Genomic DNA, 26,740 nt, shown 5'->3' with positions numbered 1-26,740 from the left:
CCATCCATCACTGAAATGATGCATCTCAAATCACTGCAGGCTTTTAAAAATTCCCCACTGCCTGATTGATTCGGGGTCTCTTCACCTGCACTCTCTGCCGCTGTCTCTCTCTTAGTTGTTCCAGCTAGGTCAGATTAAGAGTCCCTTCTCAGTGGCGGTCTTTGAGGATTACGTTTACTGGTCCGATATGAAAACGAGGACTGTGCAGAAGGTGGACAAGAGAACGGGCAAGAATGGAACAGTCCTCATCAAACGCCACGGCCAGCCATATGGGCTAAAGGTAATGGTGGACATTTCAGCAATCCTTACAGCATAAGAGGGTAGACTTTGGATCAAAGCGGCATATCCTCTGGGCAGAGCTGTGAGATTGAAGAACAAATGCCAAGCAAGCTTTTTCAACCAGGGTTTCATGGAGCTCTGGGAGGGTTTCCTGAATGGGCATGAGTTAATTTTTGTATGCTTTAAACATTTATCAGGTGATATGACCATATATGGTCATGTTGGCCTGCCCTCCCCCTCCCAAAACGGCCAATGATGGGCCTGGAGGGGGTGGGGAGGGGAGGGGCCTGAGGTAGATGTGTCCACAGCTCTGCTTCCTAACCATATTCTGCATTATTGTGCCACTTCTGGGGTTTCTCGAAGCCTGAAGAATGTTTAAGGGGTTTCTCAATGCTGAAAAGGCTAAATGCAGGCTTCTCCAGATCAGCCAGAATGAGATTTCAATGCTTGGCACCTGATTTACCTAAAACTGAAGGATTATTGTGCTAGCATGGTGCTCAAGGTCTAATCTAGCTAGGATGGATAGAGATGCTGGATGTCCTGCCCTCATGGTGCCAAGATGGAGAAGAGAGGCTATGCATGGAGAGCTGGAATGAAGGAAGATCCCCTGAGAGTAGCAATCTGTGCATTCAGAGGATAGCATCAGAGCAGTAGAACCCCCCCCCCCCAACTCGGGCAGGTCCACTGAGGCCTGCTGAGGCCATGGCGGGGTTGCTCGGGGCATGGGCAGGGGCTCCTTGTCTCCCTCTCCCCTACCCAGGCAGTCATGGCGAGGCCGCTGCGGAGCTGCTCGGGCTGGAGGCCACCTTCCCTGACTTCCGCCTCTTTGTGCAGTTGGAATGCGGAGGGGGAGGCAGTCAGGGAAGGAGCATCCCCTACCTGATTGGCCCTCTAGGGGGGCTAGTGCCCTCCCCAGGCGCCCAATGAGGTAATTGATGAGTTGGTCACAACTCCTCCCATCACCCTAGTCGCACTTTATTTATGTTACAGATACAGATAGGATTCCAATTGTGTTCTTAAAATATTATTTGCAAAATGCCTGGATTATTCAAGCAAAGGTTACCCAGCAGCTGTGGGTTTGATGGCTGTATAGAATGTAGAGAACTAACTGTACCTATTAAAGATCTTCCTCATCATGAAAACTGATATTATTGTAGGGCTTGTTGATCCAGGGCACCACTTGCAGTGAGTACAACCGTTCAGTGTTCTGGGGGTGTACATAATTTACACCCCAACTCCTAATGGAAAGAAAGCATTAGCACCGGCAAACTGTTTTTCTCCCCCTAGATAGTGCACAATGTTCTCCAGCCGGCATCACCCAACCCCTGTCGCTCCCGGGGCTGTTCACACCTGTGCCTGTTGGAAGCCTATGGAAGAGGGAGCTGCTTTTGCCCCAGTGAACTTGTGCTTGCTGATGACAGGAGAACGTGCATCCTTCTAAAAGAATCGGCATTCGTGTTTCTGGTTGCACCCGCAGTGATCACACAGGTACTGCTTGAAATGGACTTCTACAAAAACTAGCTGAGAAGGGAAGAGGGCTTGGATTTGGCATTTTCAGATCTAGACCTCCATCTGGATTCTTGGGTCATACCCTCCCCAGGCCCACGCCAGCGCTGCTGATTATTCTGTTGTTCAAAGCTGCTGTACCTCACGGCTGACGTTTTCTGCTCTCCTCATCTTCACACCTTCCCACAACACTTTCCCAAAATGTATTCCGTTTGCAGTAGAAGAGGCTGTACCTGCATGAAAATCTCCTATTACAATTATAACTTTGCCAGTGTGGTTCATGAAGAGCAGTGGCCTTTGATCTGGAGAACTGGTTTTGCAGCCAGTTGGGTGACCTTGGGCTGCCAGTCACAGTTCTCTCAGAGCTCTCTCAGCCTCATCTATCCCCTAAGGGCCCTGTTGTGGGTAGAGGAAGGAAAGGCAATAGTAAGCCACTTAGAGACTCCTTTGGGTAGTGAAAAGTGTGTGTGTGTTAGGTAGCTCCACACTACATGCCATGGATTCAGGTATTAACCAGAGCTGCAAGAGCCCTCAGGCTCTAATCCTGTTTCCCTGCCTCTCTCCTTCCCCACTTTCCACCCCCTTCTCTTGTGTCTGGTTCTCAGTGCTCACGCACACATTATAGTCTGTTCCAGGAAGTTGAAGATGTCCCTCATGATACTATCTCTTGTTCTACATGTTATGGCTCCAGCAAGTAGGTCTGATAACCTTTTGGCCACTAGGTGGAAAATTGTAGGTTTTGTTCTAACGATTCTTTGAAGATAAAAGCCCTTCTCCCATGGGAGAAGGCGGGGAAGCTAATGGCAGGGAACTGGTGTATTGATAGGGGAAGGGTGTGTGTCTTAGCCAGTTCTTAGCAATAGACTTCTATCATGATACTTCCAGATGTCTCAGTTGACTTGCATCGCACAAGTTGACTTGCATCGCCTTGGTCTGTGACCCAGGGTATAAAAACCAACTATTCTTCTTCTTCTTAAAGGGCAATACATTAATCTTCCCTAATTTCATTTTAAGAGCCTCTTGTGGCACAGAGTGGTAAGGCAGCAGTCATGCAGTCTGAAAGCTCTGCCCATGAGGCTGGGGGTTCAGTCCCAGCAGCCGGCTCAAGGTTGACTCAGCCTTCCATCCTTCTGAGATTGGTAAAATGAGTACCCAGCTTGCTGGGGGGTAGATGGTAATGACTGGGGAAGACACTGGCAAACAACCCCGTATTGAGTCTGCCATGAAAACGCTGGAGGGCGTCACCCCAAGGGTCAGACATGACCCAGTGCTTGCACAGGGGATACCTTTACCGTGACCTTTAATTTCATTTTAGGAAGGTTAAGAACAAGCTTTCTTTCTCCTCGCTCCCATCGGGTTGTTGGATGTTATGCTGGTTTCCCCCCTTTTTTGAAAATGCTCTCCAGCTTTGTGGCATCGCTTGTGTCATACTCCTCTCCATTGTACTGTGGTCAGCCAGGGGCTGGAGCTCACTGGCAGATTATTTATCACATAGTGTGTGGAGCGTAGCCAGGATTTCTGAGGATTGTCTGGCAGCCAGGCAAGAACATTCGGAGGTGGTTTGGCAGCAAGCAATACTGGAAAACCCAGTACAGAGAGCAACAAAAACAAGAACCTGTGTTGGGTCTATGCTTCGAACATGAAAATAAAGTTAATGTAACATAACACATGGAAAGGTCTCTTCTTCTGTTCTGACTAGACCTTGTAAAAAAGCAGGGAGCAGAGTTTCCGGATTAAGGCTCTGTTTTCATATTCTTCATCAGATAAGGTTTTGTGCGATTCCACATAGGGAATCGCTTCCAATACAAAATGACCTAGGGCACAGTGGTTCTCAACCTTGGGGTCCCGACCCCAATTGGGGTCCCCTGGCCCCTTCCACAAGGTCAGCAGATTGGTGGCGGGTGGTGGTGGCGGCGGCCGGCGGCAGTGGAGCCATAGAGGGCATCACCCGCCTGCTCCAGGGCATGTCGACCCCACACCCGGCCAACAGCTCTGAGCCCTGCCCAGACCCCTCCCTGCTGCCGGATAAGCGCCCGGGGCCCCCGATCCCACTGCCTCTCCACCATCGGGGGGGAGGCTTGGATAGAGGTGTCCCACATGCCTGGCCGCTCTTCCCCCACCCTTTCCTCTTCCTGTCTCCGTGCTCACAGCTTCCCTTTGCCTCTTTGCTAGCCCATCTCCTTTCCAGCTTTTGAGTTCGGTCGGAGTTTCCCCCTCCCCCCCAAAAAAGCCCTCTCACCAAGTGCCGTTGGGGTAGAAAAGGTTCTTTCTCCATGCTCAGGTGGGTGGGTTTGTCCCCTGGATGGCCACTGATACCCTCAGCAAGGAACAACAACAAAAAGGCATCGTGGCATTATTGTGTTTAATTGCCAAGGTGGTACCATTGCTTTGTTTGCTTTCTTTATATCTTGCCTTTCTGCCCACTGCTGATGGCTTACAGCATTCTCCTCTCCCTTTTATCTACACAACAACCCTGTGAAGTAGGCTACTCTGAGGTGTGTGTGGGGATCCAAACCTAGATTTTCCAGATCCTTGTTTGCTACTTTAACTGGCTCTTGGCAAGGGTGTGGCCCACAGTCCAGGCAAGGGAAAGTGCTGTTGGAGGGGTGTACTAGCTAGGTCCTCCAGCATTGGCTGGCAGGGGCTCATGGGAATTTTAGTCCATGAACATCTGGAGGACCACAGGTTGTGACTACCTCTGTACTAGGCAGCTTTGGGGACGTCTGCTCCCAGAGGCTGGAGAAACATTAGAAATAAATATTTTACAATATATAATTACATATTGTTTTTGTGATGAATCACTATGCTTGATGTTCAGTTTGTAACAATGAAAATACATCCTGCATATCAGACACTTACATTACGATTCATAACAGTAGCAAAATTACAGTAGCAAAATGAAGTAGCAACAAAAATAATTGTATGGTTTGGGGTCACCCCAACATGAGGAACTGTATTAAGGGGTCGCGGCATTAGGAAGGCTGAGAATCACTGCTCTAGTCCATTAGTTCTCAACCGTTCCTAATACCACGACCCTTTAATACAGTTCCTCATGTCGTGGTGACCCCCAACCATAAAACTGCAAGTGTTCTTTCACAGAAATTAAACCGAAACTGACCGATGGCATGAAGATCGATTGTTCAGGATTGTATGTTTATTGTTTTTCCCCCTGAGGTTTCTCAGTTCAGTTCTGCCTCTTGTCCCACCATGCTGATCTTGCTCTTTTCCGCCTCTCCAGACAAACGAATGCTCTATCTCAGGGGTAGTCAAACTGCGGCCCTCCAGATGTCCATGGACTACAATTCCCAGAAGCCCCTGCCAGCTCCTGGGAATTGTAGTCCATGGACATCTGGATGGCCGCAGTTTGACTACCCCTGCTCTATCTCAATCTACCTCTCAAGGCTTTGTGCGAATGGCGCCCCCCGTGGCCAAGCTACTTGCCCTACCGCGAACCCTGTGAAAAGGTCGTTCAACTCCCAAAGGGGTCCAGATCCCCAGGTTGAGAACCACTGCTCTAGCCCAACACCCTGTCTCACACAGCTGGTCTCTCTGGAGGGCCAACAGCAGGGCATGGAGGCTGAGACCTTACCCTGATGATGTTGCCTTCTGACACTGGGATTTGGAAGCTGACTGCCTCTGAACATGGAGGTTCCCCTCAGTCACCATGGTTTGTAGCTACTGACAGACTGACTCTCTATGAACCTATCTAATCCCCTTTTGAAGCTGTTCACGCCTGGCCATCTCCTCTGGCAGCGATTTCCACATTTGAATCCCCCTTCCTTTCACCTGGCCTGGATCTGTTATCCATTGGTTCTTGTACCTTGAGTTGTGCTTTGAGGCCATGCTGTTTTGGATAACAGTCTCTTGTATTGCTTTGATGTTTTAATTAGGGTTGGGCGCTTGGGCACAACCAAAGCGGCCAACTCTAGTTTTAACTTACAGACTTGGGTCTAACGATGTGTCTTATCCCAGGTGTATTTGAAGCAACTCCCCTCCAGACCTGGACAGGTGACTCTTCCAGACCACAGGCATCTCCCCTTGATCATCACGGCCCCCCTGACGGTCACAGACTACTCTGTGCATGACTCGACTCTGTATTTTGCCGAACGGGAGGGCAGCTTCATCAAGACGCAAGTGGTGAAAGATGCCGGGAGGTCTTCCGTGAAAAGAATCCTACCAGTGGAGGGCGCTGTGATCTCCCTGGCCCTGGATTGGCTGAGTGGCAACATCTATTGGATCGACAAGCGCCCGACCATTAACGTCGTAACGTCAGGCGGCCGATATCCACTTGTGGTGGTTGGCGATGAGCTTCACCGCCCGACTTCTTTGGTGCTGCACCCCCCAGGCGCAACAATGTGCTTGGCCAACTTGGGATCTGGGAGCGGTTCGTCTGGTTCCGAGATAAAATGTGCCTTCATGGACGGAAGCCGGCAGAGAGTTCTTTGGAGGAGATCCCAAACGCCTATTGGCTTGTCCATCGTTGATGCCGGCACGTGGCTGTACTGGGCTGATCAGGGTAAGGAGTAAAGTTCACGGTGTAATGTTTTGGGCACAGAGTTGTAGCCAGCTACTTCTAGAACATGAGAGCTGTGGTTCCTTTCTTCTCCCGAAAAAGCAGGCTACGGAAGCAGTGTATCGAGGATGGGGCAAACAAGAACAGGACAGAGAAGAGCCCTGCTGGATCAGACCAGGAGTCCCTCTAGCCCAGCAAGCTGTCCAACACAGTGGCCAGCCAGTTCCTCTGGAGGGCCAACAACAGGGTGTATAAGCCTTCCCCTGATATTTGCCTCCTGGCATTAGGATTCAGAGTCTGTTTCTGAACATGGAAGTTCACCTCGATCTGCATGACATATCCTCCACGAATCAGCTTTTAATTTCCTTGTGGCCATCCCTATAGCCTCTGGCAGTGAAATCCACATTTTAATCACTCAGCCAAGTTCTGTGCAAGTGCTTGAAAAAGGGCTCCATTTTCGGAAGCCAAGGCAGGCTAAGATAGATCCAGCCCTTCTTTAAAGAGCCTTCCTCCACGTTTAGCTGCTTTCCAAGAGGATAGGTTAGGTATAGATTCGTAAACTTTGCTCAGTGGTGTGATAAGGGTGGGATCCCCCCTGCTTCTTCGACATGATGCTCCAGCCAAGCTCACAATGTACACATTGTTCAGGAGCCTGAGGACACTGCATGGCCAAGGCCTTTCACAACCTGAACAGGGGACTTAACTCCTTCTTAAGAAGTAAGGGAGGGGATAGTTATCTTACAACAAACTATGAGCAACGAGGCTTAACTGTCTTTGCTGCAGCTAAAGATGTTGTGGAACGGATACGGCTGGATGGCACCCGATTCAGAGTTGTTCGGGCCAGCCCACTGGGCATTAAGCTCTTCACGGCCGGAGGTGGAATGATGATCTGGGCCACCGAACCACGGAACTGTGAGTGGGCTTGGACCACCGAATTTATCCATGCACATCAGAATAAATGCACAGCAAGTGAGAGGAAGGCCTATCTGGAAGCGTTTGGGTTGCCTACCCTCAGGGTCATCTGGAAGGGCTGTGGAGACCAAGTCCCCAGGGTCTGTGGACATGGACAAATGCACAGCTGGATGCTGTAAGGCGGGGAGGGAGGGAGTCCTTAGGATTTGTTTCTTGATGCCATCTTCTACATGTCATGATGATGGGCCAGGGGAGCCAGGTAGTTTAGGAGGGATTTTAATTTTATGCCTTGCAGGATTTGCCTGAAGGTTCATCGTTATGGAGAGCTTTAAGTGACATTTAGTTGAGTCCCTCTGCAGTGCTTTAGCTAGCGTGGTTCCTGGACTGCCTCGGTTCTACGTATTCCCAAGGATCTGACTTGGTTAACCCAATCCAGACAATCTTGGATGCTAAGTGTTGGCAGAGTAAATAAGTAAGGTTGCACACCCTGATTTAAGAACAGGAATAAGGTTTATTAAATTATTACCATACTTGACAGCTCAGAGGAAATACAGAGACAGGAGTTGGGTACATGCCTAACTTAGAGTAAGAGAGACTGGGACTGGTTTCCAAGAAGGAGCAGGAAATTGCCCCTGTGAGTAGCAATCTGGAGACAGACAAACAATGACACTCAACAGGAGAGAAGGTCCTGACCTCACTCTCCTATCTAACAGCCTTCTCACTGCCCCCTGCAGGGTCTTCTTCTCTTCTCCTTTGTACACCAGACTTGATCTACTCAAACACTAAGCAGGGTGGATCCTGGCCAAAACTTGGATGGGAGGCCTCCAAGGATCTGGGTGGTAGTTCCAACAAGGAACACCAGGGGTTGTGACACAGAGGCAGTCAATGGCCAACCATCTCCAAACATTCCTTGACTTGGCTGCTAGACAATCCTCTGATCTCCTGCCATATGAGGAATTCCTGAGGAATTGAGCCTTGAGCTAGCCTGGGCTGTTCAGGTCAGGGCACACTAGACTGCCTCCTCAGTTTTCAGAAACTCAGCAGGGTCAGCCCTGATTGCTATACAGAGGGGAGATCTCCAAGAAAGTCCAGGGTGGCTGCGCAGAGGTAGGCAATGGCAGACCACCTGTCAGCGTCTCTGGCCTTGAAAACCCTTTGGGGCCACCATAAGTGGTCTGCAACGTGATGGCAGAAATCCAATCTGGACGTAAAATGATGGAAGTGCTGTTGTACATATTCGTGTGTTCACTTTCAAGGCTTCCTTGTTGTGACTAATCCATCCCTCCTAGTCTCTGCCAGGGTATGGTACACCACACTGGAACAGAGTACAGACCTCAAGTGGTTTCAACTAGAACGGAGCCTTGTGGATGTGAAGATTTACAGCCCCCTAAACCAACAAGGTAAAGGCCTTTTGTTATAGACCTAAGAAGCCTTGGGTTATCTTAGCCGTGGACTGGAGTGCCTGGCAGATTCACGTTGATGACTGGGACCAATTCCTGGTTGGGGGGGCTGGGAAAAGAGCCACAAAGCCCCCTCTTATCCTCGGACCCCCACTTGTGCTTCCCTTCTCCTGCACATTTGTGTCCCTTCCTTCCGACTGTAGGTCCTTCCCCTGACATGCTGGGCGGTGCATGCAGGTGGGAAAACCAGCCCTGTGCTTGCCACCTTTGCACATCATCAGCGGTTCCTCCCGAGATGGAGCAAGGAAACATGGGTTGGGGGGGCTCTGTGACAGTCGGCCCTGTCCGAAGCCCTGGGCCCTGAGGGCTGATGCAGGCCTTGTTGCTGGCTATACCATTTGAGGGGACTCTTCAGCCCTTCCAACACTACCCTGTTTGAGCAGACAAATTTGGGGGCATCTCTTTAGGCTTGCTGTGACAGTAGTCCAGATCCTACTTCTAAAGCACTGCTCTGGCAGTCCTGGTAGGCCAGCATTTCCCTTTCCCCGCTGGTTTGAGATGGGCAGGACAGATCCGAAGCAATTAGCGTTTCTTCCATTTGCCCGCAGGCAGCCATGGCTGTTCAGAAAGGAACGGCGGGTGCAGCCAAATCTGCTTGCCGGTTCCGGGCGGCAGGAGCTGCAAGTGCACAAGCGGGTATTACTTGGCACGGGGCACAGAGTGTGTCGAAGCGCTGAAGTGTCGGCCGCCCTTTCGAGCCTGCGAGGACGGCAGCAAATGCATTGCAGCGGAGCAACTCTGCGACCGGCACCTCGACTGCCCCGACAGATCTGACGAGATAGGCTGTGAGTAAGCCCTGACCTTGGCATTATTAAGATAGCATTAAGGGCCCTCTTTAAGTAGAGCAAAACGAGGTTGGTACAGCTGAAAGGCAGAATGGTGACAGATCTAGAATCATAGAGGAATAGAGTTGGAAGGGACCTTCTGGGCCATCTAGTCCAACCCCCTGCACTATGCAGGACACTCACAACCCTATCGCTCTGTGACAGTAGGCCCTGTGACAGTCACTGTCACCTGCCACAGTATGAATATATGTTGTTCTTGAAGGTATCTTGAAGGTCAGTTACCCAAGGTCAAAAATACCACAGTATGTTAGCGGATGAGGCTGTTGTACTTTGGCCACATTATGAGAACCCCCCCAAGATTTTGAGAAGGCCAGGAGTCGCTGGAAATGTGAATAGCACTAGGGGAAGTGGAAGGCCTCGGGAAAAGAGGAAGACCCGAAGTGAGATGGAGCAAGAAAACCACGGCCTTCCTTTTGCCAGACCCTAAGTAAGGCTGTTAACAATAGGATATTTTGAAGGTTTGTTATCTTACAGCAGGAGTGGGCAAACTGTGGCCCTCCAGATGTCTGTGGACTACAATTTCCCATGAGCCCCTGCCAGTGAATGCTGGCAGGGGCTCATGGGAATTGTAGTCCACGGACATCTGGAGGGCCACAGTTTGCCCACCCCTGTCTTACAGGGTTGGCCTAAGTCGGAAGCGACTTGATGGCACTTTGCATGCACCCATTTGCAGATGCAATCCAATAATATGATCACAAAATAAGCAGTACAGATAAAGGATCTTACGCTCAACTGAGCACATCCAATGTGTATGTCATGAGAAGCAGAACAGTAACCTGATCCCACATTCACATTTGGCACAGTGGTTAAGAATGGTGGCTTTCAATCTGTTGAGTGGGGTTTGATTCCCTGCTCCCCCACATGCAGCCAGCTGGGTGACTGGGCTCGTCACAGCCCTGGTAGTGCTGTTCTGACTGAGCAGTCCTGTCGGAGTTCCCTCAACCCCGCTTACCTCCCAGGGTGTCCGTCGCAGGGAAAGGAAGGGAAGGTGATTGCAAGCCCCTCTGAGACTCCTTTGGGAGTGAAAAGCAGGGTATGAAAACGAATTCTTCTTGTTTTGATATTCTTACAATCTTAATGAGTTACACAGTATATCGACCGTATTAATGCACTCATAAACTATATTGTGTTAAGTAATGATGGCGTAGATCAATAACAGCTGAAGTCATAGCAGTGCTGGATGGAGACAGACCTGAATCTTCGTGATGACCTCAAAAGTATAGAAGCAGTCAGTGGTAACTAAGACTCGAAAACGGCAGCACAGGGTTACGTCTTCCAACTGTGTAGATGCACTGAGAATTATATTAAGGACTGATGAAAACAGTTTTGCTGTTTCACTAGCAGCACCAGATGTTGTTTGAAACAAGTGTGATGACATAATGAATTTTGAATTTTGGAAAGCAAACAGCATATGATTCGGTCGTGGTACCAAAACTTACACTCCCTTTTTTGTACTTAAATGTTTACGTTTGTTGAAATGGGGGAGTGGTGAAGAATATTAGCTAGTAGCTCTTGAGACCTGGGGAAGAATCGCAGGCCACACCCAGGGGAAACTGACTGGGCGAGCTTGGGCCAGTCCCTTTCAGCCTAACCTACCACGCAGGGTTGTTGTGAGGATATACTGGAGGATGGGACATTGGAGGAGAGGAGAATGCTATGTAAGCCATTTGGGATCCCCCTAGGGAAGAAAGGCAGGTCTGAATTGAGTTAGATCGGACTTTCTCAGCCAAGGTTTTGTGAAACCTTAAGGTTTTTTGACAGCCCTGGAAGGGTTTCCTGAATGGGTGGGGGGATTTAATTAATTTTTAACATACTTTAAAAATGTGTTAAACATTTCAGGTGACATGACCGTATATGGCCATGTCTTCCCGCCCGTCTCCCAAAATGGCCAATGATGGACCTGGAGGGGGTGGGAAGGGGAGGGCCCTTTGGTGGGTGTGTTTACTACTATGCTCCCCAGTCATATTCTGCAAACCATGCCACTTCTGGGGTTTCTGGAAGCCTGAAGAACGTTTCAGGGGTTTCTCAATGGTAAACAAGTTGAGATAGGCTGAATTAAATAAATACTTAGGAGAGCCTTTTGAGATCACAGACTTAAGCCAGTATTAATATAATCCCCTCTCCCAGGATAGTCCTGGGGACTTAGTTGTACGTTGACCAGCCTGCCCGGATGCGGTAACATAGCCAAGCTTAACCTGAATTTGGTTCAAAAAACTTCAACAACTCATGCCATAAATCAAAAACTAATTAAGGAAAGAGATTTTTAAAGCAGTGCATCTGGTTCCAGTAGCAGTTCAAATACATAGAATACAAAATTAACTATAGTCCTGTACACTTAATTCTTCAGCAAACATGCTGGCTTCTTGTGACGCAAAGCAAAGGCGAAAGTATGTAAGCAACATCGGGTAGAAAAATTAAAAGGCAAGAGGCCCCTCATAGGTTGTGTTTTGTAGGAGAAGTAGGGCCATAACCTCCTGACCTTCTCCAACCAATCACAGAGCTGTTTCAGAGGAATATTCTCATCTGGTTAGGCTTAAACATTATTGAACATTCTTTGAGGGGAAAATAAAGCCTTTGGAAATAGGTGACCTTAACTAACATCTCTCCTTGATGCCGTTTGGTATTATGTCTACCCTGTCCATTTTATAGCGGTGCCAAGTTTAACGGTCTTCTCCCTTCAGGCAACTTCAACTACCCTGACAGGGAGGGACCATGGACTACAAGCGCCCCTCAGGCTGGCAAAGCCACCGCCAGGAAACCCAGTGCTGGGGTTGTGTATGTACAAACAGAGGTAACACAATGCCACAAAGAGAACTTGTGTAGTGGTGAAGAGCAGCATCTTCTAATCTGGAGATCTGGGTTTGATTCCCCATTCCTTCAGCCCAGCTGGGCGACCTCGGGCCACTCACAGTTCTATTAGAGCTGTCCTCACAGAGCTGTCCGGGGCTCTCTCAGCCCCACCTACCTCACAGGTGGTCTGTTGTGGGGAGAGGAAGAGGAGGCAATTGTAAACTGCTTTGAAGCCTCCCTTGGGTAGTGAAAAGCGGGGTATAAAAAACCAACCCTTCTTCTTTTTCTACTAAACCTCAGAACGGGAGGACAACATGGGCGCTCCCTGCAAGCACACGCCGAAGGACCACCCAGAAGCAGGAGTGGCCCTTTGTGACCCAGGACGTGTTCAAAAGTGGCTTGGAGGGCCACGCTTGTGGCAGCGAGGCCTGTAACAATAAGGGAGACTGCACCATCGAAGGGGACGCAGTGAAATGTCACTGCCTGCTGGGGTACAGGGGGGATTACTGCGAACAGGAAGTCAGGTCTCGGTCGGGCACCATTATCCTAAGCATCGTCTTCGTCTTGCTCATCGCCACGGCGGCCACGACAGCTTTGGTCTTCTTCAGGAGGCAAAGGATGCGAGGAAGGTGAGCCGGCTTTTTGGAAACACCTTTGATGGAAGGCGGAGGGGGGACACCTGGGCGTTTCAATAGGCAAGGGGGCTCAGGTGCTCGCTCTGGGTTCTGAACCGTGTCTCGGAATGGCCGTGACGTTTCACATCATGACGCTCTTGTTTTATTGACATTTGTAGTCTGTGGCTCGAGGCGGATATACGCAGCGAGTGTTGCTGTACAGTCAATAGGATGGGACATCCAGTGAGCCATGCAATAGGATTAGGGTAGCGGAACTTGAAATGGAGTAAAAATCTGAGCTCTGACCTGGGTAATCTAGGCTAGCCCCAGCTCATCAGATCTCAGAAGCAGAGCAAGGCTAGCCCTGGTACCCCCCAGTAAACTCTGAGGTTTGCTACACATCAGTAAGCATTGGGAGACCCTACTGGGTTGCCCCAAGCCAGCTGTGACTTGCCAGGAAAAAAAAAACTTTGAATACGCTCGGACAAAGTGTATGCTTAATGGCATATTAGATGAAGAAGTTACATAATTGGTAGTAATACCTACAGCGGGCTTTCTCAACGAGGGTTTTGTGAAACCCTGGGGTCTCTTGATGGCCCTGGAAGGGTTTCCCGAATGGGTGGGAGTGAATTAATTTGTAATATTTAAACGTTTATCAGGTGATATGACCATATACGGCCATGTTGACCTGCCTCCTCCCCCCCATGACCAATGATGTACCTGGAGGGGGAGGGGGTCTCAGGTGGGCGTGTCCACAGCTATGCTTACCAGCCATATTCTACACCAGGGGTAGTCAAACTGCGGCCCTTCAGATGTCCATGGACTACAATTCCCAGAAGCCCCTGCCAGCATTTGAATGCTGGCAGGGGTTTCTGGGAATTGTAGTCCATGGACATCTGCAGGGCCGCAGTTTGACTACCCCTGTTCTACACAATCAACCCACTTCAGGGGTTTCTTGAAACCTGAAGCACGTTTCAGGAGTTTCTCAAATGGTTGAGAAAGGCCAACCTACAGCAATATAATAGACACAGCAGAATACTGCTTTCTTTTATTATTCTTCCTGAACCATGCCGTTATAACAAAACCTTATTATCTCCTTAAGTATGTGTTGCTGACTAATTCAACGATGTTATACCCAGTCCTCATGTAAAGGAAGGAGCATGAGTGAGCATGCTCATCACTTGGCTCATCACTTGGCTCATCACTTGCGCTGGTGTGGATTCACCCTGGAACATTGGCCCTTGTAGGGCCAATGAAACTTCTACAAGTTCTTGTTGTGAACCCCACCCACTTTCACTGTTTAGGTTTCACCCTGCATGACCTCTGGAAAGCACCAAGCAAGTCTCTGCCCTGAGCAGCTTGCAATCCCAACTTCAGGAAGCCTTTGTGTTAGAGGAGCTTGTTTTTTCATAGCAAGAGCCCTTTCTTCAAGGGGTTTTGAGGTGCATTTATGCCCCCCCCCCCATTGATCTTCCTACAGTCTTGTAGAATCTCCCTGGTGTAGGCATTCAGCACTAACCAATTCTGGCATTCTTGGTTATGTTGGTGACATTTGTCAACAGCCTTAATCTGGATTTGTGTAAGTAATAGAAGTCAAGAAACGTGACTACAAAACTTCAGTGGGATTTGAGCTGGTTAGCTGAAGATCACTCAGGTGGGTCACCCTGTTGGCATGAAGCAGCAGAACAAAGTTTGAGTCCAGGGGAACCTTTAAGACCAACCAAGTTTTATTCAAGGTGTAAACTTTTGTGTGCAAGCACACATTTTCAGATACCAAAAAGTTTGCTCACACATGAACGCTGATACTGTGAATAAACTCAAGGCTTTGTTCTGTGGGCATCATGCCCAGCTAGGTGCTGGAGCAAAAATGAAATGGGAGGGGTGGGACAAGGAACAAGTAATAAGGCTCTGGGACCCTGATATGGTACATCAAATTATTCCAGTGTAATAAACAGTGTAATAAGAGCCTCTTGTGGTGCAGAGTGGTAAGGCAGCTGTCTGAAAGCTTTGCCCATGAGGCTGGGAGTTCAATCCCAGCAGCTGGCTCAAGGTTGACTCAGCCTTCCATCCTTCCAAGGTCGGTAAAATGAGTACCCAGCTTGCTGGGGGGTAAACGGTAATGACTGGGGAAGGCACTGGCAAACCACCCCGTATTGAGTCTGCCATGAAAACACTGGAGGGCATCACCCCAAGGGTCAGACATGACTCAGTGCTTGCACAGGGGATACCTTTACCTTTAATAAACAGACTTCCAGGGTAGACTTCAGATAATTCTTTAATAAGCAGAATTCTTAATCAATCCCAACATGTTTTGCTGCATAGCTTCTTCAAGGGACATCAAATTCTTAAAAATGTGCAGAAGTATAATTGGTCAAAAATAATCAATAACTGTATAACAAGATTATACTTAACAGATGGCGAATACATACACAAATTTGTTTCTACTGGAAACTTCAAATATAGAAGAACAATCTCTTAGCAGAGTCTGTAAAGCAAAACAAAACATTGTAAATATTAATCATTGTGATTACATAGCATGAACATAAACCTCTGTATGATAAAAAGAAACATCTGCCTGGTTATATATGGTTTGTAACCTGAATACCATTACAGCCAGCCTCTGTGAAATTAAACCAAAAGGTCCTAAAAATTCAAACCGAAGTTATAATAGAGACTTACTGGACTGTTGTAGAAAATTCTATGAACAGCTACTCCTAGCGTAAGGTGTTCCAGACGCACCTGAATCAGGCTGACTAGGATGTTAAGTATCCTGCGTAATTAGCAACAGCTGTGGGGTACAGAAAGGCAGCAATGAGTCAACAGTTACAAAAAACAGTGGAAGTCCAACAGGTTATTCAACCCTCTAGGTTCTATGGTATCAATTTTAAAAATAGCATGTTTTTCCTCCTGTTCCTATACAAGATTAACATCTAGTCTGTTAAAGCTTTCTTTTTCCAACGTTTTAAACACACAGAATCGCAATTGTTCCCATTTATGATTTATACTATGATCTGAAGAGAAACCAGAGAATTTTTAATAAGGCAGGGTTCGACAATGGGGGCAGACAGAACTCCATTTTTGAGGCGAGATGTATGTTCACTCAGGCGTGTTTTTATGGCACAAGTACTTTTGCCAATGTAAATCAAGGAGCAAAGTCATGATGAAATTAAATGTAAATCTCAAGAGCTGGCACAATTAGAAAAACTGTTGACCTTAAAGTAACGTTGTAGGTAGAGAGAGATCTCAGAGCCTTCAGTGAAGCTGCTGCAAAAGGAGCACAATACACATTTCAAGTGCGTCCATGGCAAGTGGAACCGTTTTGCAACTTTATAGTGATCTGTAATATTCTTTGTATGTTTGAAAGCCAACCGGGGGCTCTATTATAACTTGGGTTCGAATTTTTAGGATCTTTTGGTCCTTCTTTTTAAACTTCATTTGTTTAATTTTACAGTGGTTGGCCGTAATGGTATTCAGGTTACAAACCATATATAACCAGGCAGATTTTTCTTTTTATCATACTGAGGTTTATATTCGTGCTATGTAATCACAATGATTAATATTTTCAGTGTTTTGCTTTGCTTTAGAGTCTCTGTTAAGATATTGTTCTTCTATATTGAGGTTTCCAGTTGAAAACAATTTGAGTATGCATTTATTAAATATATTCTTGTTACACAGTTAATGATTATTTTTGAACAATCATTAATTTTACTTCTGTATATTTTAAAGAAGTTGATGTCCCTTGATAAAGCTGTGCAGTGAAACGCATTGGGATTGATTAAGAATTCTGCTTATTAAAGAATTAACTGAAGATTGAAGGCTCCCTGGAAGTCTGTTTATTACACTGGAAACATTTGATGTACCGTTTTGGAGTCCCAGTGCCTTATTGCTTGTTCCTCGGCTAGATGTTGGAGCAGTCCTATGCTAAGTCACATCCTTCTAAATCCATGCAAGTCAGGTGACAGAGAAGCGTGTAACTCTGCCTAGGATTGTACCAGACTGGCATAGTGGTTAGGAGCGCGGGTTCTAATCTGGTGAGCTGGGTCTGATTCCCTGCTCCTCAACAGGCAGCCAGGTGGGTGACCTGATAAAGTTCTGACTGAGCAATAATATCAGGGCGCTCTCAGCCTCACCTCCCTCACAGGGTGTCTGTTGTGGGGAGAGGGAAGGGAAGGTGATTATACGCTGCTTTGAGATTCCTTTGGGTAGAGAAAAGCAGCATAGAAGAACCAACTCTTCTTCTTCAGTAATATCAGGGCTCTCTCAGCCCCACCTCCCTCACAGGGTGTCTGTTGTAGGGGGAGGAAAGGGAAGGAGACTGGAAGCTGCTTTGAATCTCCTTTGGGTAGAGAAAAGCGGCATATAAGAACCAACACTTCTTCAGTAATATCAGGGCTCTCTCAGCCTCACCCACCTCACCGGGTGTGTGTTGTGGGGAGAGGAAAGGGAAAGGAGACTGGAAGCTGATTTGAGACTCCTTCGCGTAGGGAAAAGCGGCATATAAGAATCAGCTCTTCTACCGTGAACCACAGTAAAGGCCAGTTCTGAAACGTCGCACTGATATTTCTACTAACTCCATCCAGGTCTACTGACATCTTAGAAACCAGTGCCAAATACCATCAAGTGGCAACCAATTTATGGTGACCCCTTTGGGGATTTTCAAGGGAAGAGACAACCAGAGGTGGTTTGCCATGGCCTGCCTCTGCAGCGCAACCTTGGACCTCTTGGTGGTTTCCCATCCAGGTAGAAGCCAGGGCTGGCCTGTTTAGCTTCTGAGATCTGATGAGGTTGGGCTAGCCTGGGCCATCAATCAGGCAGGCACTAGCAACAGAAAACATTGATGAATTTTAATTGTGATGGCAGCTCTCTCCACTGGACAGGGAGAGCATAACGTTCATTAAAGCCCTGCTGGACTAGGCTAGGGATAGGGTTTCTAGCTCCAGATGAGAAATACCTAGAGTTTGTGGGGGTGGGTTTGAGGAGGTGAAGGACCTCCTCAGAGTATCATGCCATAAAGTCCACACTCCGAAGCAGCCATTTTCCATGAGAACTGACCTTGGTCTGAAGATCAGTTGTGATAATGCAAGATACTTCATTGGTCTGGCCACACTTGGAATCCTGTGTGCAATTCTGGAAGCCTCACTTCAAAAAGGACATGGACAAAATTAAGAGGGTCAAGAGGGGAATGGTGAGGATGATCCAGAGCCTGGGGCCAAGCTCTGTGAGGAAAGGCGGAGGGACTTGGGGATGGTTTTCCTGGAGAAGAGGAGGTTGAGAAAGGACATGGTTGCTCTCTTTAAATCTTTGAAAGGTTGTCATTAGGAGGAGGGCAAGGAGCGGTTCCTGTTGGCAGCAGAGGATAAGACCTACGGTAATGGGTTTAAACTACGTGTAGAACTGTACTGGCTAGATAACAGGGGAAAATGTTCACAGTCAGAATAGTTCAGCTGTGAAATCGGCTGCCTAAGGAGCTCCTCCTTACTGGCGTTCTTTAAGCAGTGGCTGGACAGATACTTATCCTAGATGCTTTAGGCCGATCTTGCATAAAGCAGGGGGTTGGACTAGATGGCTTATATGGCTCCTTCTTACTCGATGATTTTAGGATCTCCAAGTGCTACCTGGAGGTTGACAACCCCATGTAAGCTAGTTTGCACACTTTCTCCCAATAGCAAACTAGGTGCTGTGGGAATGTGCAAAAGATCCCATACTAGTCCCTAGTTCTTTGATCAGGGAGGAGATGATGTGAAACTTCTCTGCTTCTGACTCTGGAGAGCACCCACCAGATATGGTGGACAGTATTGACCTTGGTAGACCCGTGGTCTGGCTTGGTCTATGGAGGCAGCTTCGTCCATCCCATATTCTGTAGCATACTGCAGTTCATAACCCATGAAGAGGCTGCCCCTGCACAACCGGTTTTATGAAGGACACTGTCTCTGAACATGGAAGTTCTAGACTAGACAGGTCTTTGGCTCTCTTCCATAAATTTCTGTCTCCCTCCCCTTAAAATTGTGGCAGACAATCCTAGAAGTTATTTGAGCATAAGGTTTGTTGCTTGGCTACATCCAATTAAACTGATTGTTCAGATACTGCTGGTTCTAATATCATCACACATGAATCAGATTCTTGGTCCTTCATGTCGGTATTGTCTACAGACTGGCCTTAGCTCTCTGTGGTCTCAGTCTTTCACATCACGTACTGCCAGTTATTTTAACTGGAGATGGTGGGGATTGAACCTGGGAACTACAGCCTAGAGTTCTCCTTCCGCATTGTAACCTCCCATACAGTTCTCTCCCTCTCTCCCTCACCCAGTCCAGCAGAACTCCAATGACTTGCATGATTTGTGATTCCTTTGAGCTCGGAAACTTTTTGTATCAAAGGCATTCGTCAGCCACATGGTGGTCTAGGTGGAATTATGAGGAAAACTGACGCAGTTGTTTTACAGGGTGAGCACTTCAGCCTGTTAATGGTTTACTTTTTGTGCCTTTTTCTCAAGGATTTCAAGTATATCATCATCTAGGATGCTGACATACCAAAAGGACCCAGAGATGGAAGAGAGCATTATAGAAGAGGAAACCTGCATTAATGGCGCTTACGACCCGGCAGAGGTAAGGGGCATTGGCGAGAACCCAGTTCCAAGCTTAAAGCAGCATACTTTATAATGGGGAAATGCTACCGGCTTCTGGGACTGCATGTAGCCAGTCATTCTAAACCACCCTCTCTGTGTGTTGGGTGTATTTTTGCGGGAATCCTATTATACTCAGTGCTGTATTCATGGAGAAAAGCAGGTGGATCCATGGGATCACCACCTGGGCTACCACCTGTTTCTTCTTTCCACAGGAACTGAAATCGCCCTTGACAACAGACAGAGACACAGATGTATAACTAAAAAATAAAGCGTTTTGCGACTTCTCCAACTGTGTCTGGTTCTTGGAATGCAGCTTCAGGAGAAAGCAGTCGCGTTGTGTGGCATCCTGTTTGTACACTCCGGGGTCTTATAATCTTGAATGAATACAAATGAAGAAGAGATCTCCTCCCTTATGCCATGTAACCTCGGAACAAAAAGCTTGCTTTGCTACAAGCTCGTTTGTGTACCCGTGATGGTTTCCACCTTTCTTTCCTTCACAAAAGAAGGTGCTCCTGACTTCAACAAACTTATGTCTCCATTGGCATAGAAGAGCTCAGTAGCTGGCTTGCCGGAGTTCGAAGTCTGCATGTTGTAGGCCACAGATGTCTTTCTTTGCAACATTTCTGAGTCATCTTCCCACCCTCTACCCGGTGGATGACCAAGGTGGCAACAGTTCAAACATTTCAGACATTGAAAAGTATATACATCTTTGAAATTAAAGAAAAGGAGGCCTAATGAGAGTGACCGAAGGGAATGTCAATCATGTTGTCTTCTAGTAAAAGATGTTTATTTATCGTATGGTGTGTGTTGTGTACCCAGGAGATCCAAAGATTGTCTGGCACCCATGCAAGGGATGTTCGGAGGTGGTTTGCCGTCTGCCTGCCTGTGTCATAATGGCCCCCGGTGGTCCCAGATGGAACTGCCACCCAGGGGCTCTGCTATTTTAGACTTGATTCTCATCAGTAGGGAAGAACTGGTAGATGAGGTGGGAGGAGTGGGCACACTTAGTAGCAGTGACCATGTGTTTTTGGAATTTTTAATCATGGGAAAGATAAAACCTTTATGTAGTCAGATGTATAAACTGGACTTCAGGAAAGCAAAATTTAACAGACTTCAAGGAATGTTGGGTAGAGTCCCGTGGTCAGAAAGACTTAAAGAGATGGGAGTCTAAGAGGGCTGGGAGCTTCTTAAAAGTGAAATACTGAAGGCACAATCACAAACCATTCCCTTGAGAAGGAAAGATGGAAGGAGTCTAAGAAAGCCAAGGTGGCTCCATAAACAGCTGTCAAATGATTTGGGGAATAAAAAAGAGTCATTTAGGAAATGGAAGGAAGGTCTAATTACCAAGGATGAGTATAAACAAATAACCAATAATTGTAGGGTCAGGGTTAGAAAAGCTGAAGTTCAATATGAGCTTAGTCTAGCAAGAAGTGCTAAACGTAGCAAAAAAAATGGATATCCATCTGACAGGCTGATTCTGTGAAGGCTTAAGGGGGTGGCAGGTTACAGTGGATGAGCAATAGGGTTGTGTCTTGTATAGTGCAGAGGGTTGGACTAGATGACCCATGAGGTCCCTTCCAACTCTATTATTCTGTGATTCTAAATCCTTGAAGGTCTCCCATCTAAAAGCTAGCTAGGGGTCAGACTTGCTTAGCTTCCAAGCTCTGATGAGGTCAGGGTAGTAAAAGACAGAGAGAGAGAGAGATACACACAGACTAATTCAATGTTTCAGCATCATGCGCGAGACAGTCCCCTTTCTCAGGTTGGTGCCTCCCTGCCTTAGATGGCCAGCCACCCAAAAGCAGGACTTCTGAAGATGATGGGAGTGGTCATGTAGGGAGTAGGTGGAATTCGTCTCTGAAAGGAAAAGGAGGAAATGGGCAGCATGCTTGTTTTATGAGCTATGCTGTATATTGGTGTTTTAATACTGCCCTCAGTTTTGTTGCACGAAATTAAAAAAGACCATTCTGTGGTCTAAGCAAATCCCTTTAGGTATGAAAGAAATGCATTCTCCTTAGTATGTCTGTTACAGGTATGCATATTGAACAATCAGATAAATGTAGGCTGAGACAGTTCAGTACAGTCGCATGCCAAGGCTGTTAAGAACACTGGCTGAAGAGTGGGCCAGTAATCGTCTGCTGATAGCAACAGCGTCGTCTCTTCAAACTGCATAATGCAAACACTAGTATTTTCAGTGGAATGGTGGAGTGTCTGTGTCCTGACCTGGATGGCTCAGGCAAGCCTGATCTCAAAGCTAAGCAGGGTCTGTCCTGGTCGGCATCTGGAGGGGAGACCACCATGGAAGTCCAGGCTTTGCTGTGCAGAGGAAAGCAACAGCTGAACATCTCTTTCTTTGAAAACTCTACAGCAGTGGTCCCCAACCTTTTTATCACCGGGGACTGGTCAACACTTGACAATTTTACTGAGGCCCGGGGGGAGGGTAGTCTTTTGCCGACGGACGTCGCTACAGGTGCCTGAGCCCCTGCTCCACTTGCTTTCCCACCGGTGCCCCTGACTTCCTGCTGCCTGCTGGAGGGTGCTGCCAGCATCTGCTGCACAGTGCCACGCCGAGGGGGAGCCCCAGCCATGGTGGCCGCTGGAGAACACCAAAGGTGAGCTAGCGGCAAAGTGGCAGGGCAGCCCCTGAGGCAGCAGCTGGGAAGGAGGACGAGGAGGAGCTGCGGCCTGGTACCGACTGATCCATGGACCGGTACCGGTCCCCGGACCTGGGGTTGGGGACCACTGCTCTACAGGACCACCATATGACGATAGCACTTCAATGGCACCATCAAACTCTCTAGAGATAGGGAGCTGCTTATTGGGATGCTCCGAGATCTGTAGGTTCCTGGAGATTTTCCCAGCCCTTAGTATCAAAGGTCTGGTCTTTTCCCCTGTTGAATTAAATTTGGAGCTTGAATGCTTGGGGTGAGAAATATGTATTCCACCTCAGTCTTGGGGTTTCAGTCCTTGCTTTGTTTTTTTGGAAGCAGCAAGCAGTGTCTGTAGATCTACTAGATACTTGTGCTAACAGAGGATGTGGCTCACGGGATGAGAATTTAATTTCCTCTGTGCCGTTTCAAGTGGATCTGTTTTAAGTTCCATGTTCTCGCTCTAGGCCAGCCTGCCCAAAGGTTTTTAATCAATTCACCTGACTTTTCAGGGGTCTTCCAGCAGCTTGCTTCATGGTCATGGTCATACTGCATAAACTTGACTTCAGAACATGAACAATTATTTTATTCTTGGGCTCCACTTTGCTAGTGGGAGGGGCTTCAGTGCCGCCTTACAAAGGGGATGCTGAGAAATGAATGGCCAGGAAAATCTCAGTTTGCAATGGAGGCTTTCTTTGCCAGGGTGTCTGGTAGCCAAAGCAGGCAGCCAGCAAAACCTCTGCCAATTGTACCCGGCATGCACATATTATAGGATTAAACTTGGCAATGGGTCCCACTTTCTTTGCCAAGATCAAATAATGAAGCAGCATATTCTCATTTTTCATAGACCTGGCGTTGCGAGATATATCAAGTGGAGAGACTGAATACAATGGAGCATTATTTCAATCACAATCTTAGCTTTTTAAATCATTTCATTCTAAGTGGCCAGTGAAGATCACAAAGCAATTTAAGAAGGGAACAAATTAATTCTTTTCATTGAGCTGTATATGATCTCTGTCCAGTCTAAAATGATTATTTATAAGCTGGGTATCCAATAATAATGCCCCTCTCCACATTTCCTTAGTCCTAAATTTAATATGGTCCTATTGGCCATCACAGCAACTCACCAATCAGGTGGTTCAACAATAAAAACAGCCAATCCTGAGAGGCTCAGAACCAACCAATCGTGCCAGGGTTCTTCAGCCAATAGGAACAGCCAATAGGAGCTGTGGTGTGGTTTGCATTTTTGTTAATTTTCTAAGCTTTTACATCTGTTTAACACTACCGAATACTCCTTTTCTGTATGCTATTTCCCTATTTTTAAATTTTATTTATAGTTGGATTTCTATACCACCCATCTCAGCATTGTTGGCGCAGGGCAGTTTGCAACATAATATTAAACAATAAACCGTTAAAAATTGCTTGTTACACACAAGAGCCCCAACCCCCATAAGACTTGCCTTCTGCATCCCCTTCTCCCACTCAGGGTGTGGCTGTTTGAATTATTTAAAGGTATAGGTATCCCCTGTGCAAGCACAGAGTCATGTCTGGCCCTTGGGGTGACACCCTCTAGCGTTATCATGGCAGACTCAATACGGGGTGGTTTGCCAGTGCCTTCCCCAGTCATTACCATTTTACCCCCCAGCAAGCTGAGTATTCATTTTATCGACCTCGGAAGGATGGAAGGCTGAGTCAACCTAGAGTTGGCTGCTGGGATTGAACTCCCAGCCTCATGGACAGACAGCTTCAGACAGCATGTCGTCTGCCTTACCCTGTGCCACAAGTGGCTCTTTTAATTATTTAGGGGATGGCTCGTTCTATTCATGTCACTGTGGCTCACCAGAAGTCTGGCAGAAGAGCACCCTAAACAATTTTCTGCATTACCAAAAATTCCATATTGTCCCAGGGTGCAAGAGCATAAAACCTGCTTTATGGAACTAGAAATTAGAAGGCATGGGATCAGAATGGCCATTTAATCTATGATCTTTGAACTTTTGATTTTCGGAATATGTTTTAGCAGCTTGAAAACACCACCACCTGCATCTTTGAAGAAATCTCGGGGGGATTGGCCCCAAAACCTGAGCCTTGAGCCTTCGGTGAGAACAGTATATAAAGTTGAAAAAATAAAAAATAAAAATGGGAGTGTGGAAAAGGCCAATTTCTATTAACAGGATGAACGTTTTCATAAAATAGCCTTCATATAATGTCTTTTAATGCTATTTTGTACACATATTCTCAGTAACAATGGCATTTCTGTGCAGAGGAGAAAGTAGATGGAAACTGGATTATTAAACAGAAGCTAAGAACAAACCCTACTATGCATATCAGAGTGTAAAGCAATCCAGTGATTTACGTAGTGTTTGATTTCAGTGATGAATACCTGAAGTAAATAATGCCAGCGGCCTTTTTGAAAACAGACCTTAAAAAGGCCTAATGACCATTAGCTGGGATAGGAGAACTAACACCATTTAGGCAAATGATAGTGCTTGGGGCCAGCCATGTTTGGAGAAGATATTATGTCACTTGTGGGTGACAGTCTAGGCTGCCTGTCCTAATACCTGTGGTCTTCCCTATAGAGACGAGGAGTAATTCCTAGAGTGCCACTATGTGGAGGACAGATTTTTTCGTTCAGTGGCACCTTTAAGACCCTCAAAGTTTTATTCAAGGTATGAGCTTTCGTGTGCAGGTGCACTTCCTCTGATACAATGTCACAAAATGGAAGTAATCAGTTCATACTTACAGGTAAAGTGTCAGAGTAAATTGCCATACAGCATAATGAAAACGATTAACAGATTTCAGAGATCAATAGGAAAAAACTGCAATTTCTCTTTTGCTTGAGACTAAATAGTATCGGAAATATTTCAGATTCAGTAAAGGTGTCTACATAGGGGAGTCATGAGTAAATATATAATCTATTGCCGACAGCAGTTAGCTGAGGCCTTGCCCTTAGGCCCCCTTCTCAAGCATCTCAACATCCAGGAGAAGTTCCTGACAGAGCGGTTTCTCAGAGGAACAGGCTTCCTCGGGAGGTGGTGGGTTCTCCATCTTTGGAAATTTTTAAACAGAGGCTGGATAGCCATCTGACAGAGAGGCCGATTCTGTGAAGGTTCAAGGGGGTGGCAGGTTACAGTGGATAAGTGGTAGGGTCGTGAGTGTCCTGCATAGTGCAGGGGTTGGACTAGATGACCCATGAGGTCCCTTCCAACTCTGATTCTATGATTCTGTGATCTCAGGGCACCATCTTCTTTGAAGCAGAGCATTTGGCCATCTCCTCTTTGTCAGATACACTTCGTCTGCGTGCACGCAGAAACTTACACCTTGAATAAAACTTTGTTGGCCTTAAAGGTGCTCCTGGGCTCTAACTTTGTTCAGCTGCTTCAGACCAACACAGATGCCCACCCGAACACCTCGGAACAGGTGAAAAATACTGAGTCCAGTAAAACTTTAGAGACCAACACCACCATCTTGGGGGATAAACTTTCCTAAGTCATAGCTTGCTTCAACAGGTATTTGATGAAGTGAACTTAGACTCACGAAGGATTACAACCGGCACTATTTTGTTGTTCTTTAAGGCGCTACTGGACTCCAATTTCATCCAGCTGCTACAGGCTCACACACTTGCCCACTGTCTGTGTGACTGAACCGAATAGCTTCCAACCGAATACCTGTTCTACGTGCCCTTGTTGTTGTGAACCATGCAGGATTGAGGGGGGAAAGGTGCTCTTTGTTTGATGGTCACTGGATTGTCAGGCATGCATTACAGGTGGGGCAACTGAAACTGGCCTACTGTTTGAATAGATAAACAAGACACTGTTTCGTATGTCCTGAGCACACAGTCACACCCTGCTGTGATGTGTTCTTACAGTGAAATCCTAAGCAGAGTTACACCCATCTAAGTTCATTGAAGTCATTGGGCTTTTAAAGGCATTATTAGTCTAGTAAACCCATAACAGTGCTGGAGTCACAGCAGAAGCCTGACTTCCTCACGAACGTTCTAGATCCCTTTCCCTGTCTTTTCAGCTTTAATTTTTTTTAAATAATAAGTTTCTAGGCCAGAGATTCCCAACCAGGGGTGCGTAGACCTCTAGGGGTCTGCGACCTTTTCCCTCTTGCCTTAATGAACTTGGGCACAAACTAGGGAACTGGCTGCCTCTACCCAGAAAACATGATGGTTATGGGCTATGGGTGTAAAAATCAAAGAGAGGGAGTCACGTCATGGTATGGCTGGTCTGGATTATCTTGTCATCTCCTGCCATTCTTTCAAGCCAACACGAGGCCAAGCTGCTGGAGGGAGCGAATGGGGAGGCGAAGGAAGCTGAGTGGTGATGTCACTTCCTGTGATGTCACTTATGGGGGTGTGGCAGGGAGGTGTGGCTAGCTGACATCACTTCCGGGGGTCCTAGGAGCCTGAAAATTTATTTCAGGGGCTCCTCCATAGTCCAAAAGTTGAAAAAGGCTTATAGAGGTGGTGGTGATGGGGAACCCTGGTGGTACTCCTCTACTTTATTGATTGAAATGGAGTGATCAATGAATAAACATACTAATGAATCG

General features: G+C 47.1%; 2 protein-coding genes across 2 annotated transcripts in view; both read left to right on the top strand.

The window, feature by feature from the left end:
- Positions 1-20,339, top strand: part of LOC143841398 (low-density lipoprotein receptor-related protein 2-like) — a 64,823-nt gene extending 44,484 nt beyond the window's left edge. The window contains exons 25-34 of the mRNA XM_077345659.1: positions 116-280; positions 1,567-1,767; positions 5,758-6,301; positions 7,082-7,210; positions 8,500-8,610; positions 9,219-9,455; positions 12,197-12,306; positions 12,606-12,934; positions 19,410-19,521; positions 19,754-20,339. Coding sequence (XP_077201774.1) covers positions 116-280; positions 1,567-1,767; positions 5,758-6,301; positions 7,082-7,210; positions 8,500-8,610; positions 9,219-9,455; positions 12,197-12,306; positions 12,606-12,934; positions 19,410-19,521; positions 19,754-19,798 — 1,983 coding nt within the window. The 3' untranslated portion in view covers positions 19,799-20,339. The remainder of the gene's footprint in view (positions 1-115; positions 281-1,566; positions 1,768-5,757; positions 6,302-7,081; positions 7,211-8,499; positions 8,611-9,218; positions 9,456-12,196; positions 12,307-12,605; positions 12,935-19,409; positions 19,522-19,753) is intronic.
- DCTN6 (dynactin subunit 6) overlaps positions 1-26,740 on the top strand; it is a 240,542-nt gene that overhangs the window by 28,958 nt on the left and 184,844 nt on the right. The window lies entirely within an intron of this gene.

The sequence above is a fragment of the Paroedura picta genome, chromosome 7 (assembly GCF_049243985.1).
Source record: "Paroedura picta isolate Pp20150507F chromosome 7, Ppicta_v3.0, whole genome shotgun sequence".
Classification (NCBI taxonomy): domain Eukaryota; kingdom Metazoa; phylum Chordata; class Lepidosauria; order Squamata; family Gekkonidae; genus Paroedura; species Paroedura picta.
Note: the sequence above shows the minus strand (reverse complement) of the source record. Positions and strands in the feature narration are given on the sequence as shown.